General features: G+C 49.5%; 1 protein-coding gene across 3 annotated transcripts in view; it reads left to right on the top strand.

Moving 5' to 3' along the window:
• ASRGL1 (asparaginase and isoaspartyl peptidase 1) overlaps positions 1-18198 on the top strand; it is a 32644-nt gene extending 14446 nt beyond the window's left edge. For all 3 annotated transcript variants that reach the window (XM_075545620.1, XM_075545618.1, XM_075545619.1), the window contains exons 4-8: positions 1474-1631; positions 13060-13178; positions 15592-15702; positions 16957-17197; positions 17839-18198. In XM_075545620.1, coding sequence (XP_075401735.1) covers positions 1474-1631; positions 13060-13178; positions 15592-15702; positions 16957-17162 — 594 coding nt within the window. In that variant the 3' untranslated portion in view covers positions 17163-17197; positions 17839-18198. The remainder of the gene's footprint in view (positions 1-1473; positions 1632-13059; positions 13179-15591; positions 15703-16956; positions 17198-17838) is intronic.
• The last annotated feature ends 5041 nt before the right edge of the window (positions 18199-23239 follow it).

Raw genomic sequence — 23239 nt, 5'->3', positions numbered from 1 at the left:
CTACTTTGTCTTCCTGTGTTTTCTTTAGCCTTCTTTCAGCACATCCCTTCGATCCAGGACACGGGAATTGAACAGACTGGCCGGCTAATGTTGTTGTTAGGTGCCCTGGGGTGGATTTTGACTCCTGGTGTCCCTGTGCACAACAGAACTTAACACTCTGTGCTCCGGCACCATCCTCATCCTCACTGCGGTGTTAACACTATTGCAGCCACCGTGTCAGTCCCGCTCGTCGAGGGCCTTCCTCTTTTTCACTGACCCTCTGCTTTACCCAGCATGGTGGGTCCTCCTCCAGGGACAGGAGTGTCTTCTGTTGATATGCCCAAAGTCCACACGGCACAGTCTGGCCACCCTCCCGTCTAAGAAGCATTCTGGCTCTGCTCCCAAGAGAGATTTGTTCATTTCTCTGGCCTCCCACGGTGTAGTCAGTCTTCTTCACCAACACCACGACGCAAAGACATCAATTGTTCGGTTTTCCGTAACCATTTGTCAGCTTTGACATGCCTAGGAGGCAACCGAAAATACCATGACTTGGGCCGGGCGCACCTCAGTCCCTCAAAGTGGCTGCTTTAGTAGCATTCCGTAAAGAAAAGCGGGTTCAGTGTTCCCCATTGAAGAGCCCATGTCAGGCACATCCCCCATAATATTCCATCTTTTGGGCTTTTTAAACACAAAAACGCAGAGTCCATACTCTTTGGGCTCTTTCTGCAGCATTCAGAAAAGTAAGCCAATGGAATTTCCCACTTCAGATCATTGCTCACGATTAAAACCATTAGAAGGAGGGGAGGGGAGGGGTGGTTTGGTCTGGTTGGTTTGGCCTGGTTGGTTTGGTCTGGTTGGTTTGGTCTGGTTGGTTTGGTCTGGTTGGTTTGGCCTGGTTGGTTTGGTCTGGTTGGTTTGGTCTGGTTGGTTTGGTCTGGTTGGTTTGGTCTGGTTGGTTTGGTCTGGTTGGTTTGGCCTGGTTGGTTTGGTCTGGTTGGTTTGGCCTGGTTGGTTTGGTCTGGTTGGTTTGGTCTGGTTGGTTTGGCCTGGTTGGTTTGGTCTGGTTGGTTTGGCCTGGTTGGTTTGGCCTGGTTGGTTTGGCCTGGTTGGTTTGGTCTGGTTGGTTTGGTCTGGTTGGTTTGGCCTGGTTGGTTTGGCCTGGTTGGTTTGGCCTGGTTGGTTTGGTCTGGTTGGTTTGGTCTGGTTGGTTTGGTCTGGTTGGTTTGGCCTGGTTGGTTTGGCCTGGTTGGTTTGGCCTGGTTGGTTTGGTCTGGTTGGTTTGGTCTGGTTGGTTTGGTCTGGTTGGTTTGGCCTGGTTGGTTTGGCCTGGTTGGTTTGGCCTGGTTGGTTTGGTCTGGTTGGTTTGGTCTGGTTGGTTTGGCCTGGTTGGTTTGGTCTGGTTGGTTTGGCCTGGTTGGTTTGGTCTGGTTGGTTTGGTCTGGTTGGTTTGGCGGTTCGACGTGCTAACCATCGTGGTGGTTCTTTCTGGCTCAGACACCTCACTGCTTTCTGACTGACCGAGGAGCCGAGAAGTTTGCAGCATCCATGGGGGTCCCACAGATTCCTGGGGAGCAGCTGGTCACCGAGAGAAGCAGGAAGCACCTGGAGAAGGAGAAGCGTGAGAAAGGGGCGCAGAAAGCAGACTGTAAAAAGTAAGCATCGGCTCACACTCACGTTTCTTATTGGGGGGCAGGGAGTTGTCTCCCAAACATAAAAGGGAAATACCTGTCTACACTTATCAAAGTCAAAGGTCATTCGCACCAAATAGATCCCTCTAAAACATGGGCCAACAACTCGGTTGATTCTTCCGTTTAGCTCATCAATTACTCCGGTGAATAGTGACTCTACTTCAATAAACCAGAGGGCCGTTTCTAATCTGATCCGGCGTTAGATGGACAAGCCGTCTGGATGCTTCCTGGTCGGTGCTAGGTTGACGCCACACCACAGACCTCTATGGCCTTAACTGCCTGATGAGCTGCTTACACAGAGAAAGCACATAGCTTTTTTAACGCCTAGCGTCCATACATCCTGAAATTGGGTTTTCTGTGTTGAAAATAGCCTGTTGTTTTAGTGCAGTCCAGACTGTCAGCTTTTTGTCTCAGTTTCTCTAGAGCTGTTATAAGGAATACCAGAGCTGGCAGGCGTTTAACGAGTAGATGTTTACTCTCACAATTTTGAAAGCTAGAAGCCTTGGGGAAGGCTTACTCCCTCCGTCAGCCCTAAGGGAAGGTCCTTTCTTTCTTCAACAGCTGTGGGCCTGGTGTCCCCGGAGATCCTTGTGTATCTTAGCATCCATCTTCCCCGGGGCCTAGCACGTTCTCAGCATAGGGTCTCAGCCAAGACCAAAGGGCACGTTTTACTCCCAGCTCTTCTTGGTGATTCTAAGGGCCCTCCTCCTCCGCGCATTTTTCTCACCTTTTATCTCTTGAATGATAGAAGGTGATCCAGGACATACCCAGGACAATATCAAATCGGCCTATGATCTCAGTTAGTGTTAAATCCCATCTTAATTGTCTTACCACTGAATGGATGGTCACATCCGATTACATCATGGGGGAAGGGGAGGGGCCGACGGGGCGAAAACTGCCAAATTATATCGTTGCACAACTGCCAAACCACCGAGAATCATGTCCCAGCCAAGTTGGCACATATTCTTAGGGGACACAATTCAGTCCATGACGCTCTGCTTCCTTTTTATTGTAGAACTATTCCGCCACCTGGGGACACTTTTTAAAATCCTCCTGCTTGCCTCCTCCTGCCATCCCTTAAAAATTTAATGCAAAAAAATTTCTTTCTAGTTTTAATTGAATGTAATGGCTCTGAGATGGTGCCGTGTAGAGAATGAAACATGGTCTTGGCAGCCATAGTCTGTGTTCACTCCCAGCAAATGACTGGGTGACCGAGGGGCTTGTGGCCCACCAAGGGGATTAGATAGCTTGCCAATAAAGCAACCGCCTCGTGGGGTGGGACCATATAAATAAGGTATCTAGAACTCTGATGAGGGGATTGGTCAGTTTTGCCATTCACTGTGGAGCAAGATTGCTGAGCGCCTTCAAGCCGAGACGTGTGGAAAAGCTGAATGCCTTTGAGCACTTCTTGCAGTCAGGGAACTTTATAACATTCACCTGAGCCAGGCAGAAACAGCTGAACCGAGAGATCCACCGGGCAAAGGGCCAGGGAGAGGCCTGCCTGTGGGCACCGTTGATAGGCTGCTGTCCTGACTGAAGAACGGTATCCAGAGTCATTCCTGATCCTGAATGTAGCCTGCTGCTGCCGTAACAAAGCCCATGAGCACGAGTGTTGTGTGTGGAATCTGCGTGGCCGTCGCGACAAAGCGTGCTGAGCCCAGCAGAGAAGTAAGAGAGCGCCTTGGGAGGGCCAGCTGGTGTCCGAATGGGTCAAAAGCTGGGAAGAGGAGGTGGGTCTGACTTCCCCGCTTCATGGCACCCCGCATTGAAGGGCAGCTGAGGGGGGTTCTCTCTCTGAGGTGGTCAGGCACCTCCACCACCCGCTTTCTCACAAGTGGACAGGCCAGCCAGGTACATTATGCAGAAGCCTCACAGGTAGGTCTGATGTGTAGTCCAGTGTGAGAATCTGCCCCACGAGGCTGGCCACTTTGTGACTCCCTAAGGGGGTACTGTTTTGCTAGCCCGCAGTTGAGGCCAGGGTGCTGCTCTGTCAACAGGTGGCATACAGAACTCTCTCTAAGTTCTGTAGCAGCACATCCCTACCACCCAGCGCTGCTCTTTGACATCCGCAAAGGTTCCTGGGCCATGCACCTTTAGGAGGACCCCATATCACAAACACAACAAGGGCCATGTGGCAGAGCACATGAGCACCACACCCTTCAGCCCCCGGGGCTCAGCATGGGCACCAAGAAGCCCTTCTGTGCGTCTCTTGCTCAGTGGCCCTCTGGAAGCCATCTACCTGACCTGAAGTGCCTTATGGGTTTGTACCATCCTGATGTCAGGATGGACGCTGTCCTGGACCGTGTGGAAGACTGGAGCAGCAGGAGGACTTCAGTTACAGAAAGAGCTGGATCCTTGAGTTTGTGAGATAGGTTGATGTTGCCTCTGAGTGGTGCCCACTGTCCATTTTCTGGCTCCTTTATACATGAGGGAGAAAGGCTAGGCTGTCTGCTCCCACTGGGGTGGTTCCACTCTGTCCTGAAGGGTCGTAAGAGTCACAGTTGACTCGGTGGCAGCGCAGTCGATTTGGGTTTGCACACTGAAATCGTGGTTCTGGAAGGATTTGTGAATCAGTGCCACATTTATGTAGCCATGAATTAAATGATCCAACTTTATTCTTAAAGGAGCCCTGGTGGTGCAGGGGTTTTAAGCTTTGGGCTGCTAACCATGAGGTTGGCTGTTCAAGGCCAACAGTAGCAGAACCCCAAAGGAGCAGTTCATCTCTGCCCTACAGAGTCACGATGAGTCAGAATTGACTCAGTGCCAGTGGGTTTTGGAGTTTTGCTTGTAAATTTGTAAATACATGAAACAAAACCAGCAATTTTCAGTAGGAACATAATGAGGGCCACATATGCACTTTGGATTCGGCTAGTCACCACATTTAAGAAAACATTTTTTTAAAATTTTTAACTGCTGAGCTGAATCATGTATTTGACCTAGCCCAATATTTTAGACATACCACATGTCAACATGTTGTAAAATAAGAAAGCACTTATGAGATGTTTCGTGTTTTTTTTCTCCAAACTAAATCTTCAAAATGGGATGTGCATTTGATACTCAAAACTCAAACCCACTGCCATCAAGTCAATTCATCTTTGACAGGACAGGATAGAACTGCCCCTGTGGGTTTCTGAGACGGCAACTCGTTACAGAGGTACAGAGTCGCATCTTTCTGCTGTGCCTTCAAACTACTGACGTTGCAGTTAGCAGCCCCCAGCGCGTAACCATTATACCCCTAGGGCACCTTGTGTTGGACATAACGCACCTCGATTCAAATTCCCTACGTTTTCATGCCTAGGACCCCAGTGTCGGGAAACTCGGTCCCGGACACAGCGTGTGAAGGGCCAACTCTTTGCCATGACAACTAAATGGACTCTAAATGCTATGATGATAAGCTTTTCTCAAACTCTAAAGATCTGACGACATTTTTCAAAATTATACTAGTGAAAATTCCTCCTTATCCATCATTTTCATTTTAGATATTATATACCTTAATGAACATGCACACTAAGACCTTCCATGTTAATACTTATGTATTTCAGAAGAAAACTCTAAAATTATATCTGTAAATAATTTTCATTATTTTTTTTTTCCAAGAACATTTTGAAATCCTCACGTTATAAATGGCTTTCTTTTACCCGCGGAGCTGGTGATGGTTTGGAACTGCTGGCCTTGTGGATCACAGCCCAACTTGTAACCATTACGCCACCAGTAAATGAATTTTCATTATTTTTTATTTTGATTTTTTTTTTTTACTTTTTCAGGGTTTTTAGACCTCTCTATTGAATTTTTCCTTTACTGAATGATCATATCCTTTCTTGTGGTAAAATGGCTACATTCTTTGTCAATATCTTATTTAAGTGGTTCTCAGCCTTCTTAATGCCCTTTATTACAGTTCCTCATGTTGTAGTGACCTCCAACCATAAAATTATTTTCATTGCTATTTCATAACTGTAATTTTGTTACCGTTATGAATCGTAATGTAAATATCGGAAATGCAGGGTGTATTTTCATTGTTCCAAATTGAACATAATTAAATCATAGTGATTAATCACAAAAACAATATGTAATTATATATTGTGAAATATTTATTTCTAATGACAAATAAATGAAATTGTGTCTTGAAGCACGGTGTAGCATGGGTAACAGTCCTCACGCTGGGTATTTGTATGTGGACTTCTCTGCGTGTGGGCGGACCCTCCTGGAGACAATAGAGGAGCAGTGTCTGGTGTCTCCGTCCCTAAGACCATCGGAAATATGTATTTTCCGATGGTCTTAGGCGACCCATGTGAAAGGGTCGTTCGACCCCCAAACGGGTCGCGACCTACAGGTTGAGAACCACTGTCTTAGATTATGGAAAGTGAAAATCCGTCAGGATTGGGGAAAGAAGAAGGATACTAAAATGGAATGCAGGAAAGGGAATAGAAGTTGTTGTGGTTTTTTTTTTAAGTCCAAGAAGCTGCTCATTTTGCCATTTTTCTTAAAAACTGGAAAAAGTGAAAGGACGTGATCTTCTGTCCAGGCTCCTACACAGAATGGCCCACAGTGGACATTCTGTGCTAAATGAAGACTTGTTATTGGTTTATCAGAACAAGGACGATGAGTGAGGAAATCATTGCCGACAAATCCACAACCTGAGCAGGTCTGAAGAAAAGCCTGGAACTTCATATTCTTAGCTAGAGGAAAACGTCACTGCTGAGCGTGAAAACCACCCCGTTCCCCCAAAACACACCAGGAGTGGGGAAAGACTGAAGGGGCAGGCACTTGGTAATATGAGGAGAGAGACGACAGCACTAGGCCCCATCCGTGCCACGTTCCGGAAAGGCTCTCCGAGGAGGCACATACTGAGCCACGTGCAACTGTCTGCTCAGCATGATGGAGCAGAGAACCACGGGCATTTCTCTGGGTTTGGGCAAAACTGATTTTGTAATTTGGTGATCAAAGACCATGCATAATTATCATGAAAAATAATGAAAAGGAATGATGACACTGCGCCTTCAGAATCGGATGCACATTTACACTTGCATTTACACCTCCAAGAAAAATAAACAGCCCGCTGTCATGGAGTCGATTGCTGCTCACGGGGACACTATAGGACCAGGTGGAACTGTCCCGGCAGTCGGGGGAGGGGTGTTTGAGGCTGTGGATCTTCATGGGGGAAGAAAGTGTCATCTCTCCCCCGAGGGATAGCTAATATGTTCACCTATTCAACAAGCAGCAGCCCGGCACTTAGCCCACTGCACCGCCAGAACTCAGTCCTGCCATTGAGTCAATACTGACTCACAGCGACCCTCTGTGCATTTTTGAGAGTGTAACTGTCGACACAAGTAGAAATCCAAATCTTTCTCCCAAGGAGCCACTGCTGGTTTTAACTGCCGACCATGGGGATCGCGGTCCTATGCGTAACCACCATCGCACATGTCAATTCAAACCCCCCTTTTGTGGACACAATCCTGCTCCGAGGTTGTAGGTCCCAGGGTGACACCAAAGATTCGCACTCACCTATTCAGCTAAAGGTTGTCTACTCAAACCCCCTAAGCAGCACTGCAGAAGAGACGCCTGGCCATCTGCTTCCATACAGAGTAGAGCCACGAACACCCCCATTGAGAGCACTGTCACATGTGGGTTCACCAGGAGTGAGGATGAACTCGATGACAATAAGCTTTGTTTGTTGTTGTTGTTGTTGTTTGGCTGGTGAATTCAAACAAATTTGATTAGTAGATGACAGAATGAAATCAAATCATACATCGATTTTGAAAAATAAAATGATTCCTAGGTGTAACCAGAAGGGACCATGGTCAGAAGACTTGTTGAGCAACAAATATTGAGCATCGGCGTCATTCATTACTCTGCCCAAAGAAGAGACACAGGTCTAAGCCAGCGTGTGCTTCATGTCTAAGCCAGCGTGTGCTTCATGGGTTTTATGCCAGCTCTTAAAAGTATGGGTTTTGTCTTAAGTGAAGAATCTAAATAAGCGTTCGATTATAGACATTGGTATAAAAGATTGCCCAAGGCACGCCTATGAGAAGGGGACTAATTGAATGGCAAATGAAAGATGGCAAAGGCAAGACGTCTGACTGATGACCCAAGAATGTTGCTCTATGGAGCAGCTACGTATGGTGCTTGATTTATTTCCAAAGGGCACGCTTTAGCTGTGCCAACGGTGATGCGGCTCTGGAACAAGAGGAGAGGCAGTGCCGCGTTTTGTGGATATGCCCGAAGCTGGATGACCTTCGTTCGTCATATTTCAGCATAGAACAACTCTCAAATATGTGGTGGAAATACCCACTAAGTCAGCGGTTCTCAACCTGTGGGTCGCAATCCCTTTGGGGGGGCGGTCAAATGATCCTTTCACGGGGGTCGCCCAATTCAGAACAGTAGCAAAATTACAGTTGTGAAGTAGCAACGAAAATAATTTTATGGTTGGGGGGTCACCACAACCTGAGGATCTGTACTGAAGGGCCGTGGCATGAGGAAGGTTGAGGACCACTGCACTGAGTTCTGGAGAAGTGATGTAATTTAGATGAGAAGAACCTAGGTAAATCAGAGAAGACCCACTGTCAGGGGAGCCAGCCCCTAACAGATCATCACGGGTCCAATAGACGCAATTGTATGGCGATAATAAGTAAAGATTATAGGAATAAGAGAGAAGAGAGATTGAAATAACTGAGTCAGATGCATTTCATGGTAGCATGCTCTCCTCAGTTTCTCTTGGCGGTACAGAGCAGGAGAGAGAGGGAGGGGCAGGAGGACAAGGGGAGGGGGACAGGAGAGCACGGACCAGAGGGGGAGAGAGGACCAGGGAGAGAGATCTTTTATTTCTAACTAAGGCTTATATGCCTTTGAGGGCCTGCAAGCCTCCTGATTACAGGTAAAGACATACATCACAGGAAGGGGTTGTAATATAGATAATGCAGTAATGAGAGGGGGACGATTTAGGGGTATACACAAATAGGAAGGGGAGGAATTAGGGATACACATGTGATAAGATGGGTGGATCCTAGATTCAGGATGGCAGCCTAACTTTGGATGTCAGGTTTGACCACATCTCTGGCTCCCTGTGGAAACAATTACTATCCTTATCAGTAGGGTGTGAGCCCCACCTACAGTGGACCAGACAGTAGTCTGATCGCTGAGTGCCTTCAGGGGGAATATCTCTAAGCATCTGACCTCCCACCATGTGCTGGCAAACAGTCTAAGTCCCAGTTGAAAGTGAAATCCATGTTGAAATTTTGCTATCCGCACATGCTTAGTAGGCGCTCAGTAGCACAGTCAGGGAACTGCCAGAGGTCCAGGCCACATTGAAAAGGTCCTGGAACAAGGGATGTCCTTGCTGATGGCAGCTGAGGGTACCAGACAGACGGTACTTGTGTTTCACTGACGATGCAAATGCATTGAACTCTGTGCATCTTAACAAACTGGATAGCTTTGAGAAGAATGGGAATTTCAGAACACGTCATTGTGCTCTTGTGGAACTTGTACATGGATAAAAAGGCAGTTATGTGAACAGCACAAGGGGATACTGCATGGTTTAAAATCACTAATGGTGTGCGACGGGGTTGTATCCTGTCACAATACTTATTCAATCTGTATGCTGGGCAAACCCGAAGAGAAGCGGAATTCTGTGAAGAAGAATGGGCATCAGGACTGAAGGACGGCTCATGCTGATGAAGATCAAGGATTGCAGCCTTCATTGTGAATTACAACTCACTGTAAAGGAGGAAAAATCCTCACAATTGGATCAATAGATAATGTCATAAGTGGAGAAGAGGCTGAAGTTGTCAAGCATTGTGTCTTGCGCGTGTCTACAATCGACGCTCATAGAAGCAGCGTTCAAGAGCTCAAAAGACGCACCACGCTGGGTAAATGTGCTGTACAAGGGCTCATTGCAGGTTACTTTGAGGACCCGAGGTGCACCTGACCCAAGCCATGGTATTTTCAGTCACCTCTTACACATGGGGAAGTTGGACATTGAATAAAGACCGCAAAAGAATCGCTCCTACCTCACAAGGGGGTTGTGAGTACCTTACTTTAATTATTAGCAGGTTAGCTAATTCCCCAGCATCTCACATTTGCATCGTCCCACCCAGCCACTGTGTGGAAGGAGTTGCAAAGGCCATGGCTAAAGGGGTCATATCAAGTCACCACAGCCATATATACAGTGTACATAGCAAAGTGCACAAATCATGTTGGTGCAGTTCTTTTTTTATTAATCATTTTATTGGGGGCTTGTACAACTCTTATCACAATCCATACATACATCCAGGGTGTCAAGCACATTTGTACATTTGTTGCCAGTGTCAAGCACATTTGTACATTTGTTGCCATCATCATTCTCAAAACATTTGCTTTCTATTTGAGCCCTTGGTATCAGCTCCTCAGTTTTCCCCTCCCTCCCCATCCCCGCTTCCTCACGAACCCTTGATAATTTATAAATTATTATTTTGTCATGTCTTACAGTCTGACGTCTCCCTTCACCCACTTTTCTGTTGTCCTTCCCCAAGGGAGGGGGTTATATGTAGATCCTTGTAATGGTTCCTCCTTTCTACCCCACCCTCTCTCCACCCTCATGGTATCACCACTCTCACTACTCCTGAGGGGTTCATCTGCCCTGGATTCCCTGTGTTTCCAGTTCCTATCTGTACCAGTGTACATGCTCTGGTCTAGTCAAATTTATAAGGTAGAATTAGGATCATGATAGTGGGAAGATAAAGCATTTAGGAACTAGAGGAAAGTTGTGTTTCATCAATGAATCACTGCACCCTGGCTCGTCTCCTCCCTACACCCCTTCTGTAAGGGGATGTCCAGTGCGTGCAGATGGGCTTTGGGTCCCCACTTCGCACTCCCCCTCGTTCACAGTGATATTATTTTTTTGTTCTTTTTTGTTCTTTTATGCCTGATACCTGATCCCCTTGACACCTTGTGGTCACACAGGTTGGTGTGCTTCTTCCATGTGTGCTTCTGAGCTAGATGGCTGCTTGTTTACCTGCAAGCCTTTAAGACCCCAGACACTATCTCTTTTGATAGCTGGGTAACATCAGCTTCTTCACCACATTTGCTTATGTACCCATTTGTCTTCAGCGATCATGTCGGGAAGGTGAGCATCATGGAATGCCAGCTTAATAGAACAAAGTGTTCTTGCATTGAGGGAGTACTTGAGTCCCTCTGTTACCGTAATACTAAACCTATAAGTATATGCACATAGATCTATTTCCCCATCATCATATATAAATATATTTTCATATGTACATGACTGTATTTAGACCTCTATCGATGCCCTTTAACTCCTAGTTCTTTCCTCCAATTCCTTTTACTTTCCTCTTGTTCCACTATCATGCGCAGTCTTCATTTGGGTTTCAGTAATTCCTCTCAGTTACATCGCCCTTGATCAAGCCCTACCAGGCCTCCTACACCCTTCTCACCACTGATTTTGGTTCACTTGTTGTTCCCTTGTCCCTGGGTTTGTCAACACCACTTCCTGTCCCCCACTTCCCCCTCTCCCATGTCCCCCAGGGAACCATTGGTCCCCTTGTTTTCTCCTCCAATTGTTTATCCCACCTATCTTATCTGGTTAGACCTGCAGAGATAATATGAACAAAAACAAGACAGAACAAAAGAAAGCAACAACAAACCAATGACCAAAAATAAAAAGCCTGTAAATAGTTCAAGGACTGTTTGTTGACCTTTAAGAGTGTTTTTCCATCAAATCTGATGAGGCGCCACGCCCTGGCCCCAAAGTCTATTTTTAACGTTCCTTCCATAGTTGCTCTGCTCCCCTTGCTGTTCTGTTGCATGCCCTTAGTGTTTTGCCTTGGTGTGGTGGGGTCAGATCGGGTGCAATTCCTACTCTGTCTCTAGTGTTGTCCCCCATAAGACTATGGGTCAGTAAGGGATATTGTCTCTCGTAGTGGGGCAAGCCATATGGTCCTCTCTGTGCATTGGGTGCTCTGAGCAGGCATATCATCCTCAAGGCTTGGTGGATCAGTATGTGCTCCACTCTCTCTTCCTCCCCCTTCATTTGCTCCTGTGTGCTCTGATCAGACATGCCCCTCTCCCTGAGCTGTAGCTTCAGTGCTGCATTCTCACGTAAATTTTTCGGGGGGGAGGGGAGCTGTCCACATAGTTGGGATTGGGACCAGCCCCTCGGACCTCTCTACTGTTTCCCTGCTTCATGCTGGTATGTTGCATTCACATCTTGGAGCACCGGGTTGAAGTCTGGTCTCTCTTTCCCTGTGGCGATATAAACAATACCCTCCCTTTGGGTTCCCCCACTCCCCATTTTTCTTTCCCCCCTCCTTTTTAGTTGGTGTGCACTTATTTTCACAAGTGTGCACACACCTGTGTAACCAGCACCCCGACGGAAGAGCGGCAAGCACAGTGCCGCAGCTCTCCCTCATGCTCCTCCCATGTGCTCACTACTTCTCCCAGGGTAACCACTTACCTGACTTCTAACACCACGGATAGGTTTGGTCTGGTTTTGCACTCCAGTTAAGTGGAATTAGATCGCATTTGTTTTGAGGGGCTAGGGGCTCTGGTGGCTTAGTGAGTTATGCATTGGGCTGGTAACCACAAGGGCATCAGTTCAAAACCACCAGCTGCTCCGAGGGAGAGAGAGGAGGTCTTCTACTCCCAATAAAGAGTTAACTGTATTGGAAACCCACGGGGGCAGTTCTCCCCCGCCCTGGAGGGTCACGATGAGCCGGAATGGACTGAACGGTAGCAAGTTCTGAAGTCACCTTCTTTCAACATCACACTGAGGCTGTACTTCCATGGGCTGCACAAAGCAAATTTGTTCATTCTCACTGCGGGTGGCGCTGCATTTTGTGAAGAGACCTCGGTCAGTCTCCCTCAAGGCTGTTTGACCCCCAGACAGTGGGCCTTCCTACAACTTGGGGTCATTACAAACAGCATGCATCCGTCTACTGGGAACCGTGTGCCCACATGGCTGTTGGCTGTACACCTAGGAGTAAAACTGCTTGGTCATGGAGCATGTCTATGTCCGGCTTCACCAAGTCCCGCTGCCTTGAGTGGTGAAATGAGAATTCCCAAAGAAATGCTAGTCACCTAGCTGAAATGATTTGACTTTAGAATAAAACTGAAAAGAGGCTTTCTCGTGTGTGTGTGTGTGTGTGTGTGTGTGTGTGTGTGTGTGTGTGTGTGTGTAACGTGGGAATCAGCATGAATCCTATTGCCACTCCCAGCAGTGTGTGTGTGTGTGTGTATGTGTGTGTGTGTGTATGTGTGAGAGAGAGAGAGAGAGAGAGAGATGTGGGAATCAGCATGAACCCCATTGCCACTCCCAGCATGGGGACTGAAAGGAGGGTATGCAGCTACACCGTTACACGTGGAGGAGTGTGTCATTTTAAATCTGTCACCTGTGTTTCTCTGACAGAAATATGGGAACCGTGGGTGCCGTTGCCTTGGACTGCAAAGGGAACGTAGCTTACGCCACCTCCACCGGGGGCATCATCAATAAAATGGTCGGCCGAGTTGGGGACTCACCATGTGTAGGTAGGACGGATGGGGGTGCCTGGCCCTTTGTCCCTTGCATCCCTTGTCACCGAATTCTCCTCATTCTTGACCCTTCCTCTCCTTGATTCTACTTCCCTTCTCTTCACGGTGGCCGCTTCAGAATTCCCGGGAGTGGCGACTGGGCTGGAAGAGGTGGTTTGGGTGCTACCTTGAAAGAGGCCATTTGTCGCCAACATCTCTGCTTTTGCCAAATGGCTTCTCTTTGGGGGATGTCTTCGGGGAAAGGATAAGGGATCCTAAAGCTGCCCCTTGAGCTACCCTGTAGCACCTGCTGCTTCCCTGTAACCCCAGGTTTGGAACCAAGAGACTTGCGCCCATGAAAACTCATGTGCAGACGTGGGCTTGAATGAACCACCTAGAAGGCTGAGAATATAAGGGTACCATTAGATGTTTTGAGGGGCCCGAGGTAGACACCCCAAGTGACATGCAGGCAGAAATGCCCTCTGAGCCCCAGAGATAGGGAAGTGTTAGGGGCAGGGCTAGGGGAAGACCCTTGATGGCCTTTTATTGTGTCACCAACTTAAGAGGAGACTCTAGATGCTTCGTTTCAGAGTTGAGATATTTCACTCTCCAGAGACAGGGCGAGTTGGCACACACCCCACTGACAGCCAGCTGCATCCAAACGAGGCTATCAGGCCACCCCGAGTCAGATCCTAGACACTCACGTCCACGTCGGACCTGTGATGGTTAAGTCTGGAGGGAGGGAAGGCACCACTGAGAGCCTCAGAATGCCTGGTCTTGGTTCTGAGTGCCCCATGTGCCTGCCCTGACTCTGCCCTGCCAGCCCAGCCCAGCGGGCTCTGCGTGGCTGCAGATGACCTACATGGACAGCAGGTGGCAGTATTCCCCCTCTGATACCACCGTAGTCATCTTGGCAAACTGCCTGTGTGTCTCAGGTCCCACGATTCACTAGGAAGATTCAGGACTCCACATAGCTGAAGTGAACTCCCAGCAGAGGAGTATTTCGGCTCGAAGGCACAAGGCAAAAATAAAAAGAAACCAAGCTCCTTGCCATCAAGTCAATTCCGACTCACAGCACGCCTCTAGGACAGGCTAGACGTGCCCCTCTGGGCTTCCACGACTGGAACTCATTGCGGGAGGAGAGAGCCTCTTCTTTCTCTCAAAGAGAGACTGGTCGTTTCAAACTGCTGGCCTGGGGGTTAGCAGCCCAAGGCATAGGTAACCACTACTCCAGCAGGGCAAATATCAGCAAAGGGTCAAGGCTCTTGAGGCGAAGTCAGAAGGAAACCAGGAGCCAGGGGCCACTGGTCAGGGCCGCAGTCCTCTTTAGATGGAGTCAGAGAGGTCACACAAAGACAACCACCCCCCACCCCCCAGCAACAGACCGTGACCCTGCATGGTATCTACCTGGGACACTCGTGAAAAACTTAATCTCCGTCCTTGTAAGCAGGCCTTCCTGGGGGCAGCTGTCTCGAGCCTGTTAGGTTGTCTCTGCTGCATATGTGTACACATGCGCTCCACAGTCCTTGGCCATTTGTGTCCTGGGTGACTGGAAAGAAGACACACTCTGGGCCTGCTTTCAAACCCACAGTAGCCTGTTCCCACGGCAGCTGCCAACAGGAACAAGGAGATGCACTGCCCACTGCAGTGCTTCCCATTCACCACCCGGTTTCAGCTCCCACCAAAGCCAGAGTCAGAACCGGGGGCTTCTCAGCCTGTGGGAAGCCTTGAGTTCTGACATTGGGCCCAGGGCTCCCGTGCATGAGTCTGTTCCCCAGGCCCAGCTCACATCAACCACCAGGCCTGTGCATCGACTAGGGGAGGGCAAAGGCTCCTCCTTTCTTGGTAGCCCTGTGTTAGCCGCTGGAGGGATGGCAAGAGGATGCTTCCTCCTGGACGAAAAGAAGAAAGAAAAACCTAACCAGCAGCCTATGCTCCAGACACAGACACCCCACACACACACTTAGATGAGGGAGGTGTGGTTCCCTCACGTCCAAAAGCCACCCCCACCCCCAACAAAGGGAAAGGCCTGGGGCCAGAATGTATGGGTGTCAGGTGAGTACCCTATGTCCCAGACGATGGGAATGTGGCCATCTTCCTAGCGACCCTCAAACACAATCACAGTGGATTTCCTTCCAAAGTGGTAGGGTCCAGAGTGGGACGTTGTGGGTGCCTTACCCCGAGCAAGAGGGGAAGATGGGCTTTGGAGCAGAGGAGATCAAGCCCCCCTCCACCACCACCTGAGGCCCCCTCCTCGGCTGCCTGGATTTCAGGGCATGCAGTATACCCACAGGGCCATGGCCGGCCACTGATCTGACGCGGGTCCATACTGTAGCCCGAACTTGGAACTTGAGCCTTAGACTTGTGACATGTGCGGGCCCGTCTCAGTGGTGACCCGCGAGGACTAATCGACCCCTCCTTTCCCGAGCAGGATCCGGAGGCTACGCTGACAACAACATAGGCGCCGTGTCAACCACGGGGCACGGGGAGAGCATCCTGAAGGTGAATCTGGCCCGGCTGACGCTCTTCCACCTAGAACAAGGTGTGGAACGCACAGGGCAGGGTCCGCCGTTGTGCAGGGGTGGACAGATGGGGAAGCACCTTCCTCGTTGGCCTTGTCTGTCTGTCCCACCCCGGGAGGCTGCGAGCGCCGGTGTGGGGGAACCGGCAGCTCTGCTTGGCCAGCTGTTCTGTGACTGAAAGGCACGGCCATTGAGTGGATTCCGACTCCTAGTGCCGCTCAAGGACAGAGTAGAGCTGCTCACCTGGGTTTCCCACTGAGGCTGTATCTTGACAGGAGCAGACAGCCTCATCTTTGTCTCTCGGAGCAGCTAGTGGGTTCAAACTATTGACCTTGCAGTTAACATAACCCATTCTGTCATCCGGGCCTCATCTAGGGAATATGCTTCTTGGAAGCAATCCGAAAGAAACGCCAACAGTTGTCATCCGGTCCCTTCTGACTCATAGCAAGCCTCTCGGGCAGAGTATAACTGCCCAGAGGGTTACCACGGGGGTCATCTTTACAGAAAGGAGCCCACGTGGCACAGGGGCTAAGTGTGGGGTCAGCGATTCAAACCCACCAGCGGCTCGGCGGAAGAAAGAGGTGGCGGCCTGCTGCCATTAAGATCAGAGCCTTGGAAACAGTATAGGTCAGTTCTGCTGTCTGGAAGGGTTGGTCGTTAATGAGCCAGAGTTGACAGGATGGCAGCGGGTGTGATTCATTTGAGTCATCTTCACAGAAACCAAGAGTAGCCGGTGGGTTGTAACAGATGATTTTGGGGGTTCACAACTGAGCTCTTAACCACCGGGCCCACTGGGACTCCTCTCTCATCATCCAAATGGAAAATCACTTGTCACTGAGTTGACGCCACCTCCTGGGGATCCCATGCAGGTCAGAGTAGAAATGCTCCCCAAGGTTTTCACTGGATGATTCTGGGGGGAAATAGAACACCAGTCCTTTCTTCCAAGACACCTCTGGATGGACTCAGCCTCCCATAGAAACGGTTAACCGTTTACATCATCCAGGGGCTTAAAGCCGTCCAAGAGAAGCGTGACTGAAATCCCGGTTTCCCTGGCTCTGGTTTCTTGTTGGGCTGCTAAGTGCAAGGTCAGCAGTTCGAAACCACCAGCTGCTCCAAGGGAGAAAGATGGGATTTCGCACTCCCTACAGAGGAAGTTCTACCCTGGCCTACAGGGTTGCCAGGAGTCCAATTAGTTGGCACTGAGAAGAATGCTTCTGGCACCTGATCCTTCCGGGGTCCCCTGGGCCAGTTCACCACGTTTTGTTTGTTTTCAGGGAAGTCTTTAGAAGAGGCTGCCACGCTATCCTTGGGCTACATGAAGTCGAGGCTGAGGGGCTTGGGCGGCATCATCCTGGTGGACAAGGCCGGAGGCTGGGTGGTGAAGTGGACTTCCACCAACATGCCCTGGGCGGCCGCCAAGGCCGGCAAGCTGCACTCGGGGATTGAGCTGGGCGAAGTCAATACCGTGGACCTGCTCTGAGCCCCTGCAAGTGTGCCCTAGATGCTAGCTTAGAGGTAACGCCCATTGCGCCCCCAGGGAGATGTGGTGGAAATAGGGGGCAAGCCGCAGCCTTGCGCTCCTTGGGTTGCTCTGGAGAAGGGGGTCCAAACACCTGGTGGCTGGGCAGGTGGTGGTGGGTTGGAAAGGAGGAAGGGCCGGCCTGGGGAACAGGTGGGGAGGGCAGGGCCGCTGCTGCCTGTGGAATGGGGGCGGTGACGGAGCTCGGGGCTCTCCCCACGAGACCGGGGCGCACTGTCGGTGAAGGCGGCTAGGTGGTTCGACCCTGGGGAGGTCGTGGGCGCAGGCCCCGGGGCCTTCGCCTGGCGGGGACGGGGGGGGGTGAGTGGGTGGGGGGTCTGTGGGTGGGATAAGGGCGCTCCCAGGAGGGCGCGAGATGGGCCTCATTGTGAGAGCCAGAGCCTGGGGGGAGCCGAAGGCCAGTTTCCTGGTGTGGAACCTTTGGAGTTTTATCCGTTAGCGCTTCTCGAACCTTCTACTACAGACGCGTTTCCAGACGTCAGAGAAAGACCCTCTGGGAGCCGGGGGGGGGGGGGGGGGGGGGGGGGGGGGGAGGGGGACGACCTTGGAGACCTGCAGGCTGGGGTCCCGGGGTCCCCGGATGAGCCGACTCCCTCGTGTCCTTGTCCCTCTCCAGCCAGCACAGCGGAGCAGAGGCAGCCTCAGAGGGACCCCACCGAGAGGGGCACCTCTCCAGCCTCCAGCTGCCGAGGGGGCGGGAGCGGCCGTCACACGCCACTTCACACGTCATACGCCGTACGTCGTACGTAAGTCATACGTCAGCGGCGGCGGCGTAACGCGCGTACGTGCCGCTCTCTTCCGGGGCCCACGGCCAACCCGCCCTCCGCGCAGCCGTTTCCCTCTGTGGAGCCCGCGCTGTCCGTCCTGGTCCCCTCTGCTCGGCGGCGTTGTAGTCAGGCCTCACCTCCCTCTGGAAAGCCATCGCCTCACTTTGAAACGGCGGCGTGTGCCCCTAATAAAATGTGTTTTGAAAGAACAGCGGTCTGGTCGGGAGTCACTGCTGGCCACGGCCAGAAGGTACACAAGCTCCCCCAGGGCTCAGGGCAGATGCCTCCCCCCCCCCCCAGGAAAGAGGCCTTAAACACCACCACCACCCCCAAAAAAAAGGTTGCCTGGTACATAGTTCACTGCAGTCGAATTTAGAACATCTTCCTTCTTGTTCTCATTGTTATTGGCATCTCATATCTCTCCTCCCCACCCCACCCCCGCAACGTCCCCTTCCACACCCACAAAAAACATGAATTCGGTTACTGTAGAGGACTTTTCTGACAAAGGGGCACACCTCCTGCTCAGCAGAGTAGAGGGAGGCCTGTCTCAAGCTTGGCTCTTGTTCTGAGCCGGGGTGGGGGGAACCTGGGGCACCGTGTGTACTTGGCAAATATAGAAACTGTGGCCAGACCCAGGAGAGGAACCACGTATTTGTTTATGTCCTTAGCTCAGTGTAGAAGGTTAATTGATATCCCATAGTTTGCAAAAATAATGTTAGACATCCTACTTTGGCGAGCAGTGACTGGGGTCTTAAAAGCTCATGAGCAGCCATGTAAGGTTCAGCTATGGGTCTCTCCCCACCTTGAGGAAAGGAATAGGAAGAAACACCCGAGGGCATCTGGAATCGTTTAGTCCAGTGAACTAATGGGCCACACAAACAACAGCCAAGAAAAATCCTGAGACCAGAAGAACTAGATGGTGCCCTGCTACCACTCCCAGCTGCTCTGAAGAGGACCCCATTAGGAAGTCCTGGACAGAGTGGAAGAGGAAAATGTGGAAGTGGACTCGACATCATAAAGGAGACCAAGCTTACTGGTCATCGGATAAAAAGTGGTGGGCCCCTCACCTTCACCCCTGAGCCTCTGCCCCTTAGCCACCCTTCAAGACTGGAACTGAAGTCACCCACCCCTGTTAGACTAATCCACCTGCTTAAGGTTTACTGAAGGACAATGTTCCGGAGGGGTAGGAAAGAGGGCGGCATGGAAACAGGAAACACTGGGCGGGTGTGGGAGAAGTGATGGTAGATTGAGGGGCTGCAGTGGAGGAGCTGAAGCAGAAATGTTGGATGTAAAGCTGACAATCTGCTCTGTAAACCTTCCCCGGACGAACAATTTAAATCATTTTTCAGTGTCAAACAGGAGAGAGAAAAAAAGAAAACCTTGATGTGTCATAACTGCCCCCACTAAAGGAGACATGGGACAGTCATGTCAGGACAGTCATGTCAAAGGAAGAGAAGACGCAAGCCATGGAAGAGCCCCGGAGAGGGGACAGCGGGAGGGCACACTTGGAAGGCCAGTTGGCAGATCTGCTTCTGAGCTGATTGCCTAGTTGTGCGCTGCTGGTGCAGGAGCCCCGGGGGTGGAGCGTAGCGGCTGCACGTTGGGCTGCTAACCACTCTGTCTCTGCAGGAGAAAGACAAAGCTTTCTGCCCCTATGAAGGGTTCCATTCTCTGAAACCCACAGAGCAGAGCAGGTCTGCCCTGTCCTACAGGGTCACTGTGAGTCAGAAACGACTCGATGCACTTGCTTTAGGTTTACCCTGGTAGCTTAGTTGGGCTGCTAAGCACACTGGCCGCTCCTCGGGAGAAAGATCAGACTTTCTACTCCCCGAAAGACTGACAGGCTCAGAACGTCACGGAGGGCAGCATCTACTCTGCCCTCTAGGGTCACGGTGCGTCCGAATCAGCTCGATGGCAGTGAGATATGTTTTGTTTTGAGTTTGCCATTCACAAGGGTAGGACGTCCAGTTCTCAAAGACACTGCAGGCTCAGCTGGGGCCACTCGACCTCTTTGGCCACGTTGTGCAAAGCCAGGGGTGTGTTGCTGCTCACAGACCTCAGTGCTGGAAGCAAGGAAACACACATAAAAGCAGCTCCACTAGCCCCCTAAGCCGGATCACGACCACCTTTGGAAGAAGGGATGAGGAGAAAGGTCCTTTCTGAAAGGGGAACAAGGGGCTTCTTTTCACACTGGGCCACAAGAGGGCAGCAAACTATAAACTATCATCCCAGGAGTTCAGCAACCAGAAAGAATGACAGCCTCTTCCTTCCTCTAGATTAGAACTTTCTGCTCAGCGCATTAGGAGCCACAAGATCAATCCAGTGCCTGACCTCCATTTTCATCTGCACACAACACTATGAGCAGAGTTGTCCAAAGCAAATACTGGCAAATGCCACACACACACACACAGAATCCATCAAAACCAACCACCCAGGCTCACAACCTTTGAAGCCCATCATATCAGTGGGACCCACTTCTAGGTGCTGGAGACCCCAAGGCAGGTATGGCCCAAGCAGCTCAGCCTCTGCTCGTGACTGCACCCCCCAGCCAAACCAATTATAATTTGTCTAAAACTTGCCAATGTATTGGATCGTAAAGTGCACCCAGAGGAGCCATATTTAGATTAGCTCATCTCTTGTGAAGTTGTACAAACAAAACGTAATGTTGCGTGCTCTAAAATGAGGCAGGGCTGTGTCCTCTCACCATATCTATTCAATGTGTATGGCGAGCAAATCACCAGAGAAGCTAGGTTATACAAAGAAGAATGTGGCATCAGATTGAAGGAAGGCTTAGTAACAAACCTGAGATATGCAGATGACACCATCTTGCTTGCTGAAAGTGAAGATTTGAAGCCCTTGCTGAGGAAGATCAAGGACTGCAGCTCCGTGTAAAGGAGACTAAAATCCTCACAGCTGGCCGAATAGGCAGCACCATGATAAATGGAGAAAAGGTTGATGTCAAGGATGTTGTCTTCCTTGGATCCACACTCCATGCTCATAGAAGCAGCAGTCAAGAGCCCAAAAGAGGAGTTACATTAAGTAAATCTGCTACATAAGACCTCTTGGGAGTATTTAAAAGCAAGGATGTTGCTTTGAAGACTAAGATGCGCCTGACCTAAATTAGCCATGGTATTTTCAATCCCATCATACGCATGTGAAAGTTGGACATTGAATAAGGAAGACCCAAGAAGAATCTATGCATTTTAATTACGGTGCCAGCGAAGAATATTGAAAGTTCCATGGACTGCTAAAAAGACAAAACTCATCTGTTTGGGGAGCAGTACGGCCAGTGTGCTTCTTGGAGGCAAGCATGGTGAAACGCATCTTGCATACATTGGACATGTTGTCAGGACCGTCCAGTCCCTGGAGAAGGACATCATGGTTGGTAAATTGGAGGGGCAGCAATAAAGAGGAAGGCCCTCAGAGAGATGGAGGGACACCATGGCAGCAACAGTGGGCTCAGGCATGGGCACAATTATGAGATGGCTCAGCACCAGGCAGCGTGTTGTTCTGTTGTGCTAGGGTTGCTATTGGCTGGAACTGACTCGATGGCACCTAACCATGTGAATGGATTTGGAGTTCACATTTGATTCTAACCCCGATCTAGGAACCGTTGGTTCCTATGACATGGCCCTGCTCGATGCTTACCCTCACGAAGAGATCCCTGAAGATAAAGGCGCCACAGCAAAGTGTGGTGAAGAAAGCAGGTGGTGCCTGGCTATTGAAAGAATAGTGTCTCAGGTACTAAAGGCTTGTCTGTAAACAAGCAGCCATGATCCTGCGGCATCAACTAAGTCCACATGGAAGAAGCCCACCAGCTCGTGTGATCCAAGGATGATAAACAATGGAATCCAAAACCAATGAAAGGAATGGTATCAGAGCTTAGATTGTGAGCCCCCAATGTGCTGAAAGCAATGGATGGCAGTGCGCGCCCTACCTCCATCTGCAGAGCCCCCACATGGATTAAGCCACTGATGAATTCCTTCTGACCAGAGTTGAGGGATGTGGCTAGCCTTGCCATCCGACATAGAATATCATAAATGTTATCATGGCGGAGGTAATTAGGTTAAAATGTGACACCTGATCATTTGCGCTCCCTTTGACCCATTTTACATTTGTTGTAGTTATCAACACTCCTTGCTTTTCCGCTGATGAAGATTTTTGCTCTAGGGTTTTTGTTTGTTGTTGTTGTTGTTGGTGGTGGTGGTGGTGGTGGTGGTGGTGGTCTTTGATTGGGGTTGGGGGTATGTCTTCCAGTCTATGCAGGCCAGGATGGGTGAAGTGATAGAGACAGTAACTAGATTAGTGGTTTATTGGGGACCCAGGGGCAGGGATACAGGAGGTTGGAGGAAATGAGGAGCTAATAGCGATTACAAGAGGGAATAACATGTTCTGGAGCTGATTGTAGTGATGACTGTACAACTCCTTTTAATGCAACTGAACTATGGGAGTGTATGTTACGTGAATCACGTGTCAATACAACTATTTAAAGTAGAAGAAAGAAGGAGAAATGCCCAACGCAGTCTAAGGACATAAAATAGTGTTGAACTAATTCAGCGGCATATCATGTTCTTGAAAAGGAAGACTGAGAAATTGCAGACATGACAGTTCTCCCTGATTTATTGTATAAATGTGATGCAATCAATGGAAATATTAATGATAAATATTTGTTTTCTAGAGCTAGGCTTAGGACATCATGCTCTAATAAAATTACATAGGATAAAAACCAACAGAAAAACTCTAAAAAAAATGAGGCTACCTCATCATTAAAACTACCATAAAATCTAATTATTAAAGTAATGTGAACTGGCACAGAGCAAGAAATGCATATATATATATACACACACACACATATGGCTGCTCTGCATTGGAATTAGCAGCACACAACAACATATGTATATCATCAGTGAAGGGGGATGATGGATTTGTGAAAGGTTTGAGGTGCCTCTGGATAAAGGTCATTTTTAATCCATATCTCGTATCATATGCCAGGAAAAATGCAAATGAGTCAACACTTAAATATAAGAAATGAAATTATGTATGTCTTCATAAAGAACAAAGGGTAATTTCTTTATGACTCCTGAGTTGGAAAATCCCTACTAACTATAACTCTAGTTATATCAAGAAGACACAGAAATATTTTCTATGAGAAAAATCAGAAGCTACATTCTTGCAGCTCTTATCGTAGCAAACAGCTGAATTTGGTATTCCAGAAGTCATTTCTGGAAATTGAGAACAGCTCCAATAATC

This window comes from Tenrec ecaudatus, chromosome 4 (genome assembly GCF_050624435.1).
Source record: "Tenrec ecaudatus isolate mTenEca1 chromosome 4, mTenEca1.hap1, whole genome shotgun sequence".
Classification (NCBI taxonomy): Eukaryota; Metazoa; Chordata; class Mammalia; order Afrosoricida; family Tenrecidae; genus Tenrec; species Tenrec ecaudatus.
This window is presented reverse-complemented; position numbering and strand designations above follow the sequence as displayed.